The 21,058-nt window shown below is 42.5% G+C and overlaps 2 protein-coding genes across 7 annotated transcripts in view; one reads left to right on the top strand and one right to left on the bottom strand.

The window, feature by feature from the left end:
- Nucleotides 1–6,079: 6,079 nt before the first annotated feature.
- The window catches only part of LOC311110816 (zinc finger SWIM domain-containing protein 8-like), a 33,288-nt gene continuing 18,309 nt past the window's right edge, over nucleotides 6,080–21,058 (top strand). For all 6 annotated transcript variants that reach the window (XM_084153388.1, XM_084153385.1, XM_084153387.1 and 3 more), the window contains exons 1-4: nucleotides 6,080–7,279; nucleotides 16,646–16,799; nucleotides 18,063–18,157; nucleotides 19,812–19,984. In XM_084153388.1, coding sequence (XP_084009514.1) covers nucleotides 7,102–7,279; nucleotides 16,646–16,799; nucleotides 18,063–18,157; nucleotides 19,812–19,984 — 600 coding nt within the window. In that variant the 5' untranslated portion in view covers nucleotides 6,080–7,101. The remainder of the gene's footprint in view (nucleotides 7,280–16,645; nucleotides 16,800–18,062; nucleotides 18,158–19,811; nucleotides 19,985–21,058) is intronic.
- slc17a5 (solute carrier family 17 member 5) overlaps nucleotides 17,618–21,058 on the bottom strand; it is a 583,343-nt gene continuing 579,902 nt past the window's right edge. Inside the window, exon 12 of the transcript XR_014610727.1 lies at nucleotides 17,618–17,629. The gene's annotated coding sequence lies outside the window, so the exon portion shown is untranslated. The remainder of the gene's footprint in view (nucleotides 17,630–21,058) is intronic.

Genomic DNA, 21,058 nt, shown 5'->3' with positions numbered 1-21,058 from the left:
TACATAATGACTCACGACTTGTAATATGTAAGCCTTATATTATCCACTATTGCTAGCGATCCTCAGGAACATCCACACGAACATGGCAGAGGAAAGAAAGGTAAACTAATGATGTAATGGAATGATGCAAAATGTAAGGAAACTAACACTAAAGTAAAAAACGGTTATAAATGTATGTGGGTATAACTGACGGTGGCTACAGATAGTGGCTAGTATTTAACAAGATACAAATTGTCAAAAATACAGAGTCCAGGCATATAATTAAACATTCTATAAATCATAAATCAACTTGGTAGGTTTGGCACTATACTGTCATTTGCGCATGGCTACAGAAGCCTATAGCTTGGGTCTCCAAAGTACATCCCTGCAAGTTACAAGCATTTCATAAACTTCACTGTGGAAAAGGTGATACAGTATGTTGATATGCTTCCGTTTGCTGCCATATGACTGGTTTCACATTTGTCTCCAGTGATCATAAGGTAAAATAGATCTAAAACAATTTTCATTTAGCAGACGCTCTTATCCAGAGCGACTTATAGTTAGTGAGTGCATACATTATTTATTTTTATTTTTTCATACTGGCCCCCCGTGGGAATCAAACCCACAAACCTGGCGTTGCAAACGCCATGCTCTACCAACTGAGCTACAAACCCCTTATCCAAACGGCTTACTCATTTACCTAGCTCTTATCAATAGCTCTTATTGTAAATTACAGTGCATGGAGAATGGTGTTTTTTCTTTCAGGAAAAAAAATAGTAGATGCTTTTCCACTTGGAACCGTTAGGTTGCTCGACCTTATTCATTGTGTGTAAAGGTGGTGGAATTATGAGGAATTTAAGTCAAGATCAGAATACGGGGTATCTGTAGCACAGCTCTGCCACACCTTCATTTCTTTGATCTCCACTCCCAACGAATAGTGGTGAATAGCATGCTGTTCTCATGCTTGTTCACGGTCAACATGCCTAGAGAGAAAAGTGCATATAAAAGGAATTCCATTCCATTTACGTGCGCTTCACTCAGGTCGGAAATCCCCCCTAAGAGTTTTTGTCCCCAAACCACTGCAGTGTAAAAATGTTAAAGGATTTGGACATGTTTCAAGTGTGTGCTGACGGACGTAGTATACTTAAGAACAGTGTGTAGAAGGAGGACGATGATGTTGCAATTGTAATGGGGATCATGATCCTGAGTTCCTGGAGTGCCCTGTAAGGGTGAAGGAGATTGAGGTGGCAAAAGTTAAAGCGGCCAATCGAATCTCCTATGCCGAGGCGATTAAAATAGTTGAGAAAACAAGTGACACTAGTGAAGATATGGTAGTGGATGAACCACAGCCAACAGTAAATGTTTAATACCAGTCCTGTGTGTTAAAAAGGTAGCTTTCTTTGCCAGTTATAAACTGTACGGCTCAAGTGTCAAAGAAATCAAAGAAACTGGACATTATTGTGGCTGCGGCAAAAACGTTTTTGGGACTTCTTCTTCTTCTATGGTATTATAGCGGTCCGCAAACATATGTTAGAGGTGCATGTTGCCACCTACTGTGTGGGCTGTGTGTCAGCCTACTGTTCTGGAGTGTGAATTCATTACATTTTGTGACACAAAAAGGAAAAGGAAAAAAGGAAGGGGACATGCAAGGCGCACTGCGCCGGAAGATGGCCCGCCCTCACAGGCTCCCCTTGAGCCTGTGTAGGGTTCAGATCTGTTTTATTTTGAACAGAAAAGTATATATACAAAAGTATGTGGACACCCCTTCAAATTAGTGGATTTGGCTATTTCAGCCACATCTGTTGCTGACAGGTGTATAAAATTGAGCACACAGCCATGCAATCTCCATAGACAAACATTGGCAGTAGAATACCCTTACGAAGAGCTCAGAGACTTTCAACGTGGCACCATCATAGGATGCAACCTTTCCAACAAGTCAGTTCGTCAAATTTCTGCCCTGCTAGATCTGCCCCGGTCAACTGTAAGTGCTGTTATTGTGAAGTGGAAACATCTAGGAGCAACAACGGCTCAGCCGCAAAGTGGTAGGCCACACAAGCTCACAGAACAGAACCACTGAGTGCTGTAGCGTGTAAAAATGGTCTGTCCTCGGTTGCAACACTCACTACCGAGTTCCAAACTGCCTCTAGAAGCAACATCAGCACAAGAACTGTTAGTCGGGAGCTTCATGAAATGGGTTTCCATGGCGGAGGAGCCGCACACAAGCCTAAGATCACCATGCGCAACGCCAAGCATCGGCTGGAGTTGTGTAAAGCTAGCCGCCATTGGACTCTGGAGCAGTGGAAACGCGTTCTCTGGAGTGATGAATCACGCTTCACCATCTGGCAGTCCAACAGACGTATCTGGGTTCGGCGGATGCCAGGAGAACGCTACCTGTCCGAATGCATAGTTCCAACTGTAAAGATTGGTAGAGGAGGAATAATGGTCTGGAGCTGTTTTTCATGGTTCGGGCTAGGCCCCTTAGTTCCAGTGAAGGGAAATCTTAACGCTACAGTATACAATGACATTCTAGACAATTCTGTGCTTCCAACTTTGTGGCAGCAGTTTTATTTTTTATTTTTTTATTTAACCTTTATTTAACCAGGTAAGCCAGTTGAGAACAAGTTCTCATTTACAACTGCGACCTGGCCAAGATAAAGCAAAGCAGTGCGATAAAAACAACAACACAGAGTTACATATGGGGTAAAAAAAAACATAAAGTCAAAAAATACAACAGAAAATATATATACAGTGTGTGCAAATGTAGCAAGTTATGGAGGTAAGGCAATAAATAGGCTATAGTGCAAAATAATTACAATTAGTATTAACATTGGAATGCTAGATGTGCAAGAGATTATGTGCAAATAGAGATACTGGGGTGCAAAAGAGCAAAATAAATAACAATATAGGGATGAGGTAGTTGGGTGGGCTAATTTCAGATGGGCTGTGTACAGGTGCAGTGATCGGTAAGGTGCTCTGACAACTGATGCTTAAAGTTAGTGAGGGAGATAAGAGTCTCCAGCTTCAGAGATTTTTGCAATTCGTTCCAGTCATTGGCAGCAGAGAACTGGAAGGAATGGCGGCCAAAGGAGGTGTTGGCTTTGGGGATGACCAGTGAGATATACCTGCTGGAGCGCAGACTACGGGTGGGTGCTGCTATGGTGACCAATGAGCTAAGATAAGGCGGGGATTTGCCTAGCAGTGATTTATAGATGGCCTGGAGCCAGTGGGTTTGACGACGAACATGTAGTGAGGACCAGCCAACAAGAGCGTACAGGTCACAGTGGTGGGTAGTGTATGGGGCTTTGGAGACAAAACGGATGGCACTGTGATAGACTACATCAAATTTGCTGAGTAGAGTGTTGGAGGCTATTTTGTAAATGACATCGCTGAAGTCAAGGATCGGTAGGATAGTCAGTTTTACGAGGGCATGTTTGGCAGCATGAGTGAAGGAGGCTTTGTTGCGAAATAGGAAGCCGATTCTAGATTTAACTTTGGATTGGAGATTCTTAATGTGAGTCTGGAAGGAGAGTTTACAGTCTAACCAGACACCTAGGTATTAGGTATTTGTAGTTGTCCACATACTCTAGGTCAGACCCGTCGAGAGTAGTGATTCTAGTCGGGTGGGCGGGTGCCAGCAGTGTTCGATTGAAGAGCATGCATTTAGTTTTACTAGTGTTTAAGAGCAGTTGGAGGCTACTGAAGGAGTGTTGTATGGCATTGAAGCTCGTTTGGAGGTTTGTTAACACAGTGTCCAATGAAGGGCCAGATGTATACAAAATGGTGTCGTCTGCGTAGAGGTGGATCTGAGAGTCACCAGCAGCAAGAGCGACATCATTGATGTACACGGAGAAAAGAGTCGGCCCAAGAATTGAACCCTGTGGCACCCCCATAGAGACTGCCATAGGTCCAGACAACATGCCCTCCGATTTGACACATTGAACTCTATCTGAGAAGTAGTTGGTGATCCAGGCGAGGCAGTCATTTGAGAAACCAAGGCTTATTTAGTCTGCCAATAAGAATGCGGTGGTTGACAGAGTCGAAAGCCTTGGCCAGGTCGATGAAGACGGCTGCACAGTACTGTCTATTATCGATTGCGGTTATAATATCATTTAGGACCTTGAGCGTGGCTGAAGTGCACCCATGACCAGCTCGGAAACCGGATTGCATAGCGGAGAAGGTACGGTAGGATTCGAAATGGTCGGTGATCTGTTTGTTAACTTGGCTTTCAAATACTTTCGAAAAGCAGGGCAGGATGGATATAGGTCTGTAACAGTTTGGATCTAGAGTGTCACCCCCTTTGAAGAGGGGGATGACCGCGGCAGCTTTCCAATCTCTGGGGATCTCAGACGTTACGAAAGAGAGGTTGAACAGGCTAGTAATAGGGGTTGCGACAATTTCGGCGGCTAGTTTTAGAAAGAAAGGGTCCAGATTGTCTAGCCCAGCTGATTTGTAGGGGTCCAGATTTTGCAGCTCTTTCAGAACATCAGCTGTCTGAATTTGTGTGAAGGAGAAGCGGGGGGGGGGGGGGCATGGGCAAGTTGCAGCGGAGGGTGCAGAGTTGGTGGCCGGGGTAGTGGTAGCCAGGTGGAAAGCATGGCCAGCCGTAGCAAAATGCTTGTTGAAATTCTCGATTATTGTAGAGGAAGTGCTCTTATTCTCCATGGACTTCACAGTGTCCCAAAACTTTTTGGAGTTAGTGCTACAGGATGCACATTTCTTTTTGAAAAAGTTAGCCTTTGCTTTCCTGACTGCTTGTGTATATTGGTTCCTAACTTCCCTGAAAAGTTGCATATCTCGGGGGCTATTTGATGCTAATGCAGTATGCAACAGGATGTTTTTGTGCTGGTCAAGGGCAGTCAAGTCTGAGGAGAACCAGGGGCTATATCTGTTCTTAGTTCTGTATTTTTTGAATGGGGCATGTTTATTTAAGATTGAGAGGAAATTACTTTTAAAGAACAACCAGGCATCCTCTACTGACGGAATGAGATCTATATCCATCCAGGATACCTGGGCCAGGTCAATTAGGAAGGCCTGCTCGCTAAAGTGTTTTAGGGAGCGTTTGACAGTGATGAGGGGTGGTCGTTTGACCGCGGACCCGTTACAGACGCAGGCAATAAGGCAGTGATCGCTGAGATCCTGGTTGAAGACAGCGGAGGTGTATTTAGAGGGTAAATTAGTCAGGATGATATCTATGAGGGTACCCATGTTTACGGATTTAGGGTTGTACCTGGTAGGTTCGTTGATCATTTGTTATAGCAGCAACGGGGGGACCAACTCCATATTAATGCCCATGATTTTGGAATGAGATGTTCGACGAGCAGGTGTCAACATACTTTTGGTAATGTAGTGTAGTTTGATTTGGTTTATTTTATTTATTTTTAGGTATTTTGTATGAGTATATCCCCCACATCGGTTCCGTTTTTTTGGGAATCCTGTTTCCATCCCGCACAGTAGGTGGCGGCATGCAGTGTAAATTGTGCGAACGCCAATATATTATAGTAGTAGAAGAAGAAGAAGAGCCATCTTCCCGACCGGAGAGAGTGGAAGAGATGGGGGATTGTTGAGACAATTTTGGGGGACCCCGGTGTCGTTAGAAGCCTCAAAGACAACTTGGGGACGGTAGGACTACTGGTGTCGGTCGGGAAAAATGAAAGGGGCTTTTCTACAGTTTCCGGACTAGGGGTCATTGGGAACCAGTGCAGTGGCGGGCACGGGCGAGGGTGCTTTTTTCAAAATACAAAGCAAAGGGAAAAGAGATTCGAGTCAAGGTATTAGCTAATAGCGTAAGTTTGCAATCAAATACATATAAAACTGACTGTACACTATGACCGGAGACAGTTGATCGAAAACCGTATGTAGTCAGTCAAATTTGACGGAAGTGTAGTTCTTCAAAGGTGTCAATGTAAACAAACACCAAAGCCCTTCTTGTTGAAGCGGGTGCTGTGTACTGACTGTAGTAGTGGGGCTTTGAGACTCGGATTATGACCAAGGGTATCCTGCCAGAGTTAAAATGTGTTCGTAAAACGATTATTCTTTCAAGGTTTCCCTTAAGTGATACATCTTACAACGTTTGCGAATGATGACAATCGAGTCTTTTTTTTAAAAGCTAGCTAGCTATTTTAGCAAGCTACTGAGTCTGGTTGACCAGGCAGTGTTAGCTTACTAGCTAGCTGGCTAGTTAGCTAGCATTAGCCAGTTAAGCTAGTAGCTAGCAGATCTTCAAGCTTGAGTAGTGAATCTGTCAAAGAAAGAATGAGAGACGGTAGCTAGATTATACTTATTAACGTTGTTTTATTCCCAAGGGAAATTAAAAAGGCCTGCTTGCAAGCTTTTGGAACATTTTGTACGGCTGTCTCGAGACGGTTAGTGTCTGTAGCACAGCTGATTCGTCGAGAAGGGGAGGTAGGAAATGGAGGAAAACAAGTTAAGTTTATGTATATTTAATTTTAAGTGCAGTAGCTGACCGTCAATATTTCTGTTTACGAGTTGGGTTAATCTTAGGTAATGTAGAAAGTGTTTCATTAAAAGTAGTTAGATAGCTAGAAGAACCCTATAAAAATTTGCCTGTGTGGGTGACTTGTAAGTAAGTGGGGGTCGTCTCCCTCGAAGCACTGCTCAATTTAGACAGTCAAGCAGAAACAGTCCAACTCGAAACTGGGTGGTGGGAGGGGGCAGAAACTAAATTGTTACCGGACTGGAATCAACTTTCTCAAACGACATGGATATAAAGTGTCTCAGATAAATTATCACCCTAAATGGCATGGCCCTTGGTAAGAAAGAAAAGTCATTGTGTTTCCTAGTTTTGCCTCTATTTTCCAAATGCTGAATACTAATTTGGTAAAATTTGTGAAGAAAGTATTTTTTCCCTACCATTGATAATGGATATGATTGTTTTACTGTGTAGTTCGCCTGCAAGACTACAGTGAGCTCTCAGCAGTGTTTTGGTTGTTGCTCTCACCCCTCCCCCAACTTTTACTGGAGACTTGTGGAAGTGTTCTTTGCTTCTGCTCCCTTTCAGTGGTGGGCAGCTCTCACCCGTTTTTTTTCCCTCCCTTTGACGGAAGGCCTTGGCTATTGTACAGTCCACTTGAATCCTGAGTTGTATAGCCTACGGTGGATGTAATGGAACTAATGTTCGCTGAGTGGGAAGACGGAGAGAGGTTCTCCTTCGAAGATTCTGACCGGTTCGAGGAGGACTCTCTCTGCTCCTTCATATCAGAGGCTGAGAGTCTGTGTCAGAACTGGAGGGGATGGAGAAAACAGTCTGCTGGACCAAATTCTCCTACAGTGAAGATTAAAGGTAAACACACACTTCACCTTCCATTGTATTATTTGTACTCGCATCCTCTTATTACACTTTTTGTCCTCATATTCATATTGACCTTTGACCACTTAAAACAACTTGATGCTGGTTGCCAAATAACATTGTGTAGTGGCCAGCATGGGTTCTCACTTATCTCATTACCTAAAGTGCCTGTGATGATGGATCCAAACCATCTGAAGGCCTGTTTTAAACCTGAATTTGTTTGTCAATGAAGTCAGTGTTTTTCTGTGAACATTTTACAATACACTCATACATTAGCCTGCTTTCAGAAAATTGCTAGGCCTGCACATTATCTTCACTAATTGTACATTTGAGTAACGCTGTAGGCCGGTAAACAGCTTTGATCAGTGTAGCCTAGTTTGAAATAATTAATTCTGTCCTAATTTCCAGTTGATTGTCCTGTCCACATCATTTGCCCATTTGATAATTTAGGCTATCAACTGGGTAAATGTTAGATTTTCCCCAGCATTTAGTCCTATCAAGCTTGTTCTATCAGAATTAAGCCTATTTGTTGACACTGCACAACAGTCCATATTGCTCAGCTTCTCATTCTCCGGAGAGTCCTCAAAGGGCTCTGAACTAATCTCTATGGGACATTATGCAAATAGGAGAGTAGGTGCTGGCTGACAATGTCATTGATTCCTCATTTAATTTATTGGCTGTGATGTCATTAATGTGATAACCCCTTATTTTTGGCCAGAATAGTTTCCATAATACTTGCATCATGTCACTTGTTTCTACATTTTTAACGTAATGATAACACTATCACTCATATTTCATCTGTCACAGTGTTTCGCTAGTTTGGGGGCAACAGGGCTATGTAGCTGGATATCTTGTTTAGTTCGTTATCTTATTTTCATGAACTGAAGTTTGATTTCAATAGGAGAACAACAAGTTGCTTCCTAATAGTCACATGGATTTCTAAATCATTGCAGAGAATATTGAGAATGACTGCAATTTCTGGTCATTGTTTTCAGGCTGGTTGCATTGGTGCTAGCTACCCCAGAAGTTGCTAATAACATCTGTATCAAAGATATTTGTGAGTGACTTTGTCATACTGCAAACCGAAGTCAACATAGTTGGGAGACAGCCTACCTCCAGTCTCCAAACTGTCATAGAGGTTGACAAAATGCTTGATTATTATTCTGTATTTTGACAAGGATGAATCAGGTGCAACTGCTTGGGCTGTGGCTGGCTGGCAGTAGCAGCAGGCCCACCATCATTTCTCCCCTGCCTCTGGGATGGTTGCATGACGGGGAAAATGTTGGACAACCTAGCTAACATTTTAGATCCTGCTTGTTTGATCCTGCTCTTATTTCAAATGCTTACACAGCCGTTTTCCCATTTGGCCGAACAAATGATGGCTTATTACCAACGCGTTATTGTAAACACATCAATACTGGCCTCAAAAAGTTCTGCAGCTGCACCATCGAGAGCATCCTGACTGGTTGCATCACCGCTTGGTATGGCAACTGCTCGGCATCCGACCGCAAGACACTACAGAGGGTAGTGCTTACGCCCCAGTACATCACTGGGGCTAAGCTTCCTGCCATCCAGGACCTCTATACCAGGCGGTGTCAGAGGAAGTCCCTAAAAATGGTCAGACTCCAGTCATAGACTGTTCTCTCTGCTACCACACGGCAAGCGGTACCGGAGTACCCAGTCTATGTCCAAAAGGCTCCTTAACAGCTTCTACCCCCAAGCCATAAGACTGCTAAACAGTTAATCAAATGTCTACCCGGACTATTTGCATTTTTTACGCTGCTATTAATTGCTGTTTATTATCTATGCATAGTCACTTTACCCCTACTTACATGTACATATTACCTCAATTACCTTGACTAACCTGTACCCTAGCACATTGACTCGGTACCAGTTCCCCCTTTATATAGCCTTGTAATTGTTATTTTATTGTGTTACAATTTGCTTTTTAGCAAATATGTGCTTACTTACAAAAAAAAGAACTACATTGTTGGTTAACCTGTTGTATTCAGGGCATGTGACAAATTTGATTTGATTTGTGTGTGCTTGTTTATGTTTTATTTCTTTACAGCTTTGACAGTGCTAATGACTGCATTGGTGGCGCTTGGCTTGCGCATGAAAATCAAATGTTGTTATTTGACGTATTAATTTTGTAATGTAAAGACCTGAACAGCCTTCCATATTGAATGGACCTAATCTGTCATTGATTTCTGAACTGCCTGGCTGAACAACACTTTATCATCTGAAGCTGTGGAAGACCATTGCCCAAGACCTGCCAGATCTCTACATTTTGTTTTGTTTTTACAGCGTCTTTGAGATTTTCTTTCTAATGAAAAGCACTATATAAAATAAATATATTATTATTTGTAAGGCTGGCCAGCCTGGCTGTTCTTGTAGAGTTGTACACTGGGGGTCCGTGTGTGTGTGTGTGTGTGGGGTGCTGGAGTAGCTCACTCAGCTGAGTGCTCTGAGTCAGCCTATTGGAGGGCAGCTGGGAAGGGACAAACAGAGCGCCGACCCGTGTGGGTTGTACAAGCAAGTGAGGAACCGGTGTGGGAGAACCTATTTATTAGAAGCCTCAGCTAGGGGAGTTTGGGGGAGGGTGTGTGTGTGGTCAGGCATGTTTGTTTGGGTTTAAGGAGTGGTGGGGGAAGGCCTGAGTGGAGTCAGCTGTGTGCTGTATAGAGGGCTTTGTCTTGTGCAGGTCATTTACTTCAGAGCTGGGGATTGTGGTTTAGCAATACAAACCCACATTTTATGAATCTACATATTGCTGCTGATCTTGCACGAAAGAGCTGCCAAACCTCAAAATCCTCCCATCTAAAGTCAGTCAGATCCTCCCAAAAAGTGAGATCAGTAAAATAGATTTTACTGAATGTTTCCCCCCTTGAAGGCTACCCTATATCTCTCCATTGCTCATAATGTAGGGCATGTTAAAGGTTAGGGTTTTGGTTAGGCCCTATGCATCTGTTGGCTCTGTTGATCTTTCTTCCCTGACCACAGACTGGAGAGAGAGCCAGTAAGCAGTCACACAGCCTACTGGGCATGTGCGTGAGCAGCAGTCCTTCACCTTTACACTGCTCTATGATGGAACAGCTGTTTGAACGTGCCCCCCCCCCCCGCGCTCACTCCCGATTGGTCTGTCAGGAGTTAGTCATCGTGTAACTGGCAGTGTCTGAACCCTCTTACTACCCCCTCACTGCTGTTACTGCCACCCCCCTTCTCTTTCTCTCTATCCCTCTCTCCCTCTCTCCCGTTCCCTCTATCCTTCCTATTTGTAGCCTCCATGGTGCAGGTGGGGACTGGGGAGCAAGTGTTTATAGAGATGTAAATCACCTGGGTCTGCTCCCTCCATGGTGTTCTCCCTGTTTGTCGAGCATGAAAAGCTCAAGCCTAGCATCTAATGCCATAGAATTCACACAACTGCCGTGTGCTCAAGCCAATAGAAACAGACCTTTATTTTCCCACTATTTGTGTAGCTCAGTTGGTAGAGCATGGCACTTGCAATGCCAGGGTTGTGGGTTTGTTTCCCACGGGGGGCCAGTATGAAAAATTTATGCACTCACTAACTGTAAGTCGCTCTGGATAAGAGTGTCTGCTAAATGACTAAAAATTTAAATGTGAAATATTTGTAACACAATAACACCAGTAACTCAATTCAACTAGCCTGGATAAATATTTATTGTTCAGCAATATGATTTCTGTTTAGTTTTTCTGTTATAGTTTCCTAGAACTCAAATTAATACAGTTGTTAACACTGCTCTTGTGGTGGGTGATTTCATGAGGTGTGAAGATGGCAGTATAGGTGGAATAGCTGTGGTGGTGATACAATACCTACCAGACCTGGGTTCAAATACATGTGTATTTGTTATTTAAATACAGTACTTATTTTCTGTGTATTGTAGTATTTTTCTAATAATGTGACCCGAATCAACTACTTCTGTTGGAAGTAACCTATTTTAAAGTGTTTTCAAAATAATTTCCGATAGATAGCTTACTATTTGAAAGTATTTGCGATTTTATTTCGATTTGATGTTCGAAACATATTGCTCACTATGTCTGCTGCAGAGACGAGAGAGCATTAGAAAACAAGTTTTTATCAGTCAGAGAAATAAAAGTGCTGAAAACATGTTGGCTCACTATTAAAAATGAAGATAGAGAACAAGCTATAGGATGAAAAATACTGTAGTTTTGGTGCAGGTACAGCCGACTAGCGCTGGCTACAGTAGCAAATCGTTTTTTTATTGTTTTTACAAATCGACACTTGGAGTCAAATATCACTATGAAATGCCCTAAATAGTAATATAAACCAGGCAGTTTGGGTCCTGGATGCTGATTAGCTGAAACCACATTCCAGCCGTGTGTTCAGTGCCTTCAGAAAGTATTCACACCCCTTGAATTCTTCCACATTTTGTTGTGTTACAGCCTGCATTTTAAAATTGATTAAATTGTGATTTTTTTTTTGTCACTGGCCTACGCACAATACCCCATAACGTCAAAGTGGAATTGTGATTAAATAAATAAATACAAATGAATAAAAAATGTAACGCTGAGTCAATAAGTATACAACTCCTTTGTTATGGCAAGCCTAAATACGTTCTGGAGTAAAAATGTGCTTAACAAGTCACATAATAAGTTGCATGGACTCACTCTGTGTGCAATAATAGTGTTAAAATAATTTTTGAATCACTACCTCATCTCTGTACCCCACACATACACTTACAGACTGAGGAACCTTACAGATAATTGTATTTCAAACACAGATTCAACCATGAAGACCAGGAAGGTTTTCCAATGCCTCACAAAGAAGGGCACCTATTGGTAGATTAGTAAAAAAAAAAAAAAAAGCAGACATTTAATATCCCTTTTGAGCATGGTAAGTTATTAATGAAACTTTGGATGGTGTATCAATACACCCAGTCACTACAAAGATACAGGCGTCCTTCCTAACTCAGTTGCCGGAGAGGAAAGAAACCACTCAGGGATTTCACCATGAGATCAATGTGACTTTATAACAGTTACAGAGTTTAATGGCTGGAATAGGAGAAAACTGAAGGTGGAACAACAACATTGTAATTACTCCACAATACTAACCTAAATGACAGTGTGAAAAGAAGGAAGCCTGTACAGAATACACATATTTGAAAACATGCATCCTGTTTGCAACAAGGCACTAAATAATGCAGGCAAAGCAATTATCTTTTTGTCCTGAATACAGTGTTCTCTTTGGGGCAAATCCAATCCAATAAAGCAGATTACTGAGTGCCACGCTCCATATTTTCAAGCATAGTGTTGGCGGCATCATGTTATATGTATGCTTATAATCGTTAACGACTGGGGAGTTTTTTTTTGGATAAAAAAAGAACCAGAGTGGCGCTAAGCACAGGCAAAATCCTAGAGGAAAACCTAGTTCAGTCTGCTTACCACCAGACACTGAAAGGTGAATTCAACTTTCAGCAGGACAATAACCAAAAACACAAGGCCAAAACTACACTGGAGTTGCTTACTAAGAAGTCAGTGAATGTTTCTGAGTGGCCAAGTTCCAGTTTTGACTTGACTTAAATCTGCTTGAAAATCTATGGCAAGACTTGAAAATGGTTGTCTAGCAATGATCAACAACCAATTTGACAGAGCTTGAAGAATTTTGAAAGAATAATAGGCAAATATTGTACAATTTAGGTGTGCAAAGCTCTTAGACTTACCTAGAAAGACTCACAGCTGTAATCGCTGCCAAAGGTTATTCTAACATGTATTTACTCAAGGGTGTGAATACCTGTGTAAATGAGATTTTTCTGTGTTTAATTTTAAATACATTTGCAAAAAATTCTAAAAACATGTTTGCACTTTGTCATTATGGAGTATTGTGTGTAGATGGGTGAGGAACAAAATATAGTTAATCCATTTAGAATTCAGGCTGTAACACAACAAAATGTGGAATAAGTCAAGGGGTATGAATACTTTCTGAAGGCACTGTATATCAGACAATATACCACGGTATGACTCAACTACTTGTTTACTGTTCTATTTATGTTGGTAACCGGTTTATAATAGCAATAAGGTATCTCAGGGGTTTGTGGTATATGGCCAAAATACCACTGCTAAGGGCTGTATCCAGGCAGTACCCAGGTCTGATACATACTATTGAGCCCTTTGGTCCTACATGCCCATCTCCATGAAAACCAAGGGGTAGCCCCCATATCCTGCTATGTTAGGAGAGGAAACGAGGACAGAGTGTCAGCTGAGGGTCAGGGCTTTGTCTTGGGTGTGTAGTGGTGGTGTGCTGGGCCTTAGCTTATTTTCTTATCTGAAGAGAGGGTCAACACTAATGTTTTCTTCAATTGTTTGAGGAACAATAACAAATGTTCTGCATCGTCCTGACAAAGAGGAGTCATATCCTGACCAAACTTGTTTTGTTATATTGTGTACAGTGCACACCTAGCCTCACAAGTTACGTTCTTTCAAAAACAAAAATCAGAAATGTATTTGTCAGATGTAACAATACATTTTTATTCTTGGACTACGCCTACACTATTATTATTATTATTATTATTATTATTATTATTCTAGCAACGGTCATCGAAATTGTTAAGGTTTTAACAATTCTAATAATGCAACAGTTGGACAATGGATGAAGATACTCCAAACTTTATTTTATTTTAAATTTTCAACAGAAATTAACTGTATTATAGCACATAAAACAATTTACTGGCACGGACAAATAATCAATGCAGTTCAGGTATTGTGGTGGGAATTCATATATACATTTTCTTATTGTATCAGGTAGGCTTGGGCGATATACCATATTCCGGGGTATTTCGAAATACCGACGGTATGTTTTTCAATACCGTAACAATAAAGATTATTTTATTTTTAGTTGGGGGCACCCCCGCCTCGCATGGGCTGCAGGGGTGTGTGCTACGCCACTGCGTATAACTAAGTTAAGTATAACTATAAGAGATCTAAGATGTATCAAATAAATGATATCCAGCTCAGGGCTCCAGCTATGGATTTGGTTTGCTAACTTGCTAGCTAAGTGGCTAGATGTCAAGATCAAGCTTCTTGGTCACATCAGAGACATTCAATCAACTCCTGGATCAAGAGTCCTGTTGCCTTTTTTGTGGAAATAGCGCCCCTTGTGTGCACTTCCAGTAATACTGTATACGCCGGTGTGGTACGGAAACGGTATGATGATATGAATATCTGGACACCGCCCAACCCTAGTATCGTGTATTTTTGTAGTATTTTGTGTTCAAATAAAGACAATTTATGGGTTAATTCGCATAAACACACTGGGTGTATTTGCATATATTTAAAAATTAACATAAAGGGGTGGAATAGGGCTGCAACCACCAAACATTTGCTCTGTCTAACCTACCTGCACTCACCTGCGCTCTCTATACTGCCTCATTAATGACTGTTGTCACATTCTCTTGCATAATTCAACAAGTGTGCCAATAGCAGGATACCCTCGGATTAAAAATCAACACGCGTGGCTCTTACACCTATCTAAACATACTTTACGAGATCAGATATATCACTTTCACAAGTGTTCATTTTTTGAAGTTACTTTCATTTCAGCGCATCTAATTTGTAAACATTTCAACTGTATTAAATTATATATTTTTTTGTGAAATTTAAAAAAGTAATCACCCATCAAAATAGTTATTTTTCTTGTGATGTAAGTGTTGAGACAATTAAATCGCATATGACGCTTTAGTGTTCTTATACATTCAACGGGAAGCCAATGTATTCCATTATAGCCCATTTCAGCCATTACCGGGGTGTGTTTGACAGGGCATTACAAACATTTATGTGGTCGTAATGTTAACGGGTAAAAACGAGAGGCACAAGCAAGAGTATGAAAGCAATCAATCCAGCGAGATTTAAGTGACAAGTGGATTTTTACATCCCTCAAACACATGAAATAGATGGCTGAAAAATACATTGTCAGGTGGGTGAGGCATGCGCGTCGCTAATTATTCTGTGACTAAACTACCTGTTAGGCCATTGTGTTTGCACGTCTCTGATGTCGGCGCCTGAAATACAAGAGGTAGGTTTATTTAAGGTTGTTGGATGGATTGCAGTGCTGTTGCCTCATGCGTTTTCATTAGAATACGTCTCCCTGATTAATTAGATTGCAAGGCTGCAATGGTAATTAGATTATTACTGATTAATATTTAGATTAGCCTTTTTTATGGAAGGTGGCTGGGCTTATGGTTTCTTAATTGTCAACTCTGCAGTCCAAGCCAGCTGGAAATGGTACTGTTTCTGGGTAGGCCTATATGTTTCTAGTGAGTTTTATTTTTAGGGTCTCGTTGTAGTTGTTGGCTGTTGAAGCATGCTGTATCTGGAGAAGGGGTGGTGTGGGTTCAGGACCCCTCAGGAAACCTAGACCCTTCCTTGGCTAGTCATGATGAAGTCCAGGCCAGGGTCATTAGTTGAAAGTGTGGAGACTTGCACCAAGGCAATGTTTTTGTCAACCGGTCAAAATAGTTGACTACACCCCTCCCCATCCTTGATAGGTTTACCATGGCTTCTGACCATCTGAACCACAGCCATCCAGTTGTTGGCATTATTCAGACTGCTTGCTTTCCTCCTTATATGGTTGATGGCAGGAAAAGTGAGCTTGGAAAAACAGGTCTGTGTTTGTAAAGTTAGAGACCCATATTTTTTGTGGCAGCCCTCATTGTCCTCAATACGAGCAGTGGATAGCTAACTCTACACTTTACAAAGCATGCACACTCCCCAGTTTCTCTCTAGTGTCTCTCTCTTTCTGTCATATACACACACACATACACTTACGGCAGAGATCCATAAAGCACGTTAGGGCGACGAAACAGTGGAGCCCCATTCATTTTCAATGGATGGATGCAAAGTGGGCGGTTGGGCGATGCGAGCATGGTGGGGGAGCATGAACAGGGCAGGACCTAAGTTGTGGAAAGCGGAAGTTTATTCAAATACACTGAGATATCGCGGCGCGCTAGACCAATCGAAGCTCACTAGCTTCCAGACGCTACTGGATTGGCTGTTGATACCTCCACATGAGGGTGAAGCTAGTGTGGCGATCCAAATTTCACGTTAATAGTGGATCCGTACTGTTAGACACACACACACACACCTGCACTCTTTCGCTTATTCACCTTCTCACACCCTTCCACCCGTGTGGTGTGTGTTTGTGTGTTGCCTTTGGAGCAGAGCAGAAAAGGAATTACCATTGTAACATAGGGACACAAAGTACAATTCTATTGTTTTATTCTGTCTTACATGCATTTTTACACCCATTCCCTCTGACACTCTGGCACACTTTCATTCAGTCTCACTCAATGTTTGGTTCGCTCACTCTCTCTGTGTGTCTGTTAGATGGTCAGGTCATCCCTCTGGTGGAGCTATCAGCCAAGCAGGTGGCGTTCCACATCCCGTTTGAGGTGGTGGAGAAGGTCTATCCTCCTGTCCCCGAGCAGCTGCAGCTCCGCATCGCCTACTGGAGCTTCCCAGAGAATGAGGAGGACATCCGGTGAGGCTGGAGATACACACACACACACACACACACACTCACACACGTTTGTTTTACTATCCTTGTGGGGACCAAAACATTCCCATTCAAAATCCGATTTTCCCTAACCCCAAATTCCTAAACCTAACCCCAATTGTAACCCTAAAGTCTAAAATAGCCTTTTTCCTTGTGGAAAACCGGCGAAATGTCCCCACATGTCCGAATTTTACTTGTTTTATTATCCTTGTGAGGACTTCTGATACCCACAAGGATAGTAAAACCAAACTGTACACGCGCTCTGAAGTCTATCTGAGATCGTCTTGGATTTTCATAATATGTTAGAGATATCTGAAGACACACACTGATCTTTGTGGGAATGTTATTAAAGGTCCAATGCAACTGTTTTTATCACAATATCAAATTATTTCTGGGTAACAATTAAGTACCTTACTGTGATTGTTTTCAATTGAAATTGTCAACAAGAAAAAGCTTTTTAGCTGGTGGCTTAGTGGTTAAGAGCGTTGTGCCAGTAACCGAAAGGTCGCTGGTTCTAATCCCCGAGCCGACTAGGTGAAATATCTGTCGATGTGCCCTTGAGCAAGGCACTTAACCCTAATTGCTCCTGTAAGTCGCTCTGGATAAGAGCGTCTGCTAAATGACTAAAAATGCGAGATAAAAAAATTAAGTACCTTACTGTGATTGTTTTCAATTGAAATTGTCAACAAGAAAAAGCTTTTTAGCACAGGGCAATTTCTCAAGTAAAAATTTTGCTAGGACTTTCTGGGAGTACTCTTTCTTATTGGTCTAGTAACCAATTTACTGCATGGTGACGTCACCATGGAAGGCCAAAACTCCATCCCACCAAAACAGGCTGAAATTTCAGGCAGTCTTTTCAGACAGCTCTTACACTAAAAGGGCATTATCTTATTTTTCACAGTATTATTCCAACCTCAGCGTGGAAATATGTATAAAACATAAAATCACATTTTTGACTGCACTGGGCCTTTAAAGGATGACAAGGAAATGATATGGCATGAGGCTTATTGTACATCGTACTCGCTCTGTTTTGGAATCACATTCCATTTCAGCTTATCACACACCCACTCATTTACATTTACTGAATCACTCAGAACATTCACTCACGCCAAATACTCGGGACAACTCACAAATGCAATGTATACATAGCTAGCACAACTTCAGAGGGGACATAGTATTTGGAGAAGTTAATGTATCTTAATTTTTCTCTGATCTCATCCCCCTCTCTCTGTGGTTCTCCCTCTGCAGGCTGTACTCGTGTCTGGCCAACGGCAGCCCTGATGAGTTCCAGCGAGGGGAGCAGCTATACAGGATGAGGGCTGTTAAAGACCCTCTGCAGATAGGTGAGCACTGAGCAGTGGCCTTCACCTAATACCACCACAGCACTAAGACAACAGCAGCACGGAAGGCTGAATTCTCCAAACCTCCATAAAGTTGTCTTGGTCACATATTGGCTAGGCTTGTTCCACAGCCCCACGCTCACTCTGTGCTTTGGGCTTCAAAAACTAGTTGTGCATTTATCTAGTTGAGCATTTATCCCATGCTGTTTTCACCTCAGTGGCGTGGGATCCCGGTGGAGCCTCTGCATTTCTCTGCTCATCCCAGATGACTGGATTAGAGCAGCCGGCCAGGGAGGCAGGCAGGATGTGAGGGGATTACATTACTCTCACCGCTCATCACTAGGGCCCAGAGTTTTCCTGACCCTGTGACAGGAAAATCTCTGAGCACTACTCTGGTGGTGATAGGCCACGACTAGGGCCCAGAGGTTTTTCCCGGTCAGGGTATGTGGCCATATTTATCACTAATCATTAGCCATTGAGTTTGCCAACCCCCAGTTCGTTAGTAGAAAGAGAACTTGATGTAGCTTAATAGTGTAGGAATGCTGCTGTTGTACTGTGCCATTTAAGACATTTCCTAGGTCAATGAATGAAGCCACAGGTGTGAAATATAGTGCATAGACCTGCTATTACATGGACCACTTCAATGGGCACGGCACCTAGGATTAACTACAGGCCAAGCAGCCTGCCCCAATCCACTGAGCATTCTACATAATGATTGGGTTATTAATTCAGTACACTCAACATCCCTGCTAGGATGCCAGCTAGGATCAGAAAGTATTGCAGTGAAATGCCCTTTTTTGCACCGCTCAACAGTGGCTCGTGATTAATGCTTATAAGTTATGTTAAAGAAAATTCAGGTGAGCTGAAAGCAGATATCTAGAGATTTAACCTTTCTCACTGTATTAAACCTTGGAGGGGCATATATTAGCTTTTTCAAATACTTTCATAATGTCCCAAGGGTTCTGATTAAAATGTTTACAACCATTTTGAAAGCAAGCGCTTTCTCTTTATCTGCAGAGTGTGCCTCATTGTTTTCCTGCGAGCCCAGGGTATGTCAGTGCTGTATTAGGTTAAACACATTAGAGTTCATTGTGAGGTAATGGAAACCCAGTCTCCCAGTGGAAGTAGCAGGGGAAAGGAAGCAGGTTAGAGGTGGAGGAGGAGTTACACTGCCAGGTAGGAGCAGAGAAACTGGAGCAGGAACAGAGCTCGGCTATCTGAAGGGGTCCTGTTATGTTGAATCTGGAACAGTTACTCTGAGTCGTGTTCCTCTACTCCCCCACCTCTCCTACCCTCCCCTCCTGCTCTGTGCCGGCTCGGGCTCACCAGGAGAATGCTGGCTGCTGTCCAGTGGGTAAAAGCTTTTGGGCAACCTCCCCCTCCCCCTCTTTTCCCTCCTATCTCCTAGTCTCTCCATGTGCATGGAAATAAAACTGCCTTTCATTTCCTGTCTGGCAGCCCAGGCTCAGGTCACATTACAGCACTGCTGCTGCACAGTGTCGGCCAGCCCTCTGTTAAGATTTCCTGCCCCACTTTATCATAATGACATTGTATTTCTCATTCCATTGCTCCAGTCTCATTGTCCCACACAGACAAATAGATGGACATTACAGAGCAGATATTATCCCCTCTCTATGTCTCTCTCTCTCTCTCAAAGGTTTCCACCTCAGTGCCACCGTGGTGTCGCCCCAGGCTGGCCAATCAAAAGGGGCGTACAATGTGGCTGTCATGTTCGACCGCTGCCGCATCACTTCCTGCAGTTGCACCTGTGGAGCCGGGGCCAAGTGGTGCGCCCACGTGGTGGCCCTCTGCCTCTTCAGGATCCACAACGTGAGTTTGGAGTACAGATACGAGGCATTACCGCATGAATACACCTTTGTGCTGCAATTATAGTATAGTATAGTGCTGTATACATGTGAGGGAGTTAGTGTAGCACTGTGATAACGGTCAATTCCATTTCAATTTAGGAACTTTTACCCCAACCCTGGCACAGACACAAGCCATAGCCTAAAGACTGGTTGACATCGTCACAACAATAATTTGGGTGCAACTCTGAGTTCAAAGGCTGTCTGTTGTTGTCATAGATTGCTAGCAACAATGACTAGAAGCTGCTGTTTGGTGAATTGTAGATGACTTGTTTCAGCTGGTTGTATTTGTTCTTAATACCATGTCTTGCTTTGATGTGTTTTGACGCTTGTCATGTCTATGCTAATATGGCTAGGGTTAGCTAGCCAGCTAACCAACAACTGTAACAATTTATTTGTACGACAAACAAGTGCTTATTGGGCAAATGTATTTGTTTTCAAAAACGAATTATAGCTTACTTACATGTTGTCAATAATCCTTTGATTGTAAGCCAACCCCGTCTGTTTTTATGTTGTGGTTGCTCACATGTCGGTTTTGTTGGTAGACACCCCTTCCGTCTATATAACACATTACATTTACATTTACGTTACTGTTTGAATACATTGTATGTATTCAAATAGCCTACAGAATTGCTGTATGTATGTATGTGTATGTATGTATGTATGTATGTATGTATGTATGTATGGATGGATGGAATTGTCTGTATCTATGTGACTCATAGGGTGTAAGAGAGTGCTGAGGCACTATGAGTGTGTGTGTGTGGGAGGCTCTGATGATGTCTTTGGGTGGAGGACTGTCTGTTCTCTCCTGATATCACAGTGTAGGTGGGTCTTGCAGGGTATGATAGTGTGTGTGTCTTGGCATGAACGAGTGTGTGGGCTCAGTTCAGCCTTTTGAAGTTATGTTCAGATGTTCTGAGATCATATGATCCCATGGCACTTAAAGCGGATTATGTCATATGATCAGAATCAGAAAATCACAATGATCTTAAACTCCACTGGGGAACAACCCGATCTCTCTCTTTCTGTCTCTTTCTCT

This window comes from Coregonus lavaretus (genome assembly GCF_964263955.1).
Source record: "Coregonus lavaretus genome assembly, chromosome: 36".
Classification (NCBI taxonomy): domain Eukaryota; kingdom Metazoa; phylum Chordata; class Actinopteri; order Salmoniformes; family Salmonidae; genus Coregonus; species Coregonus lavaretus.
This window is presented reverse-complemented; position numbering and strand designations above follow the sequence as displayed.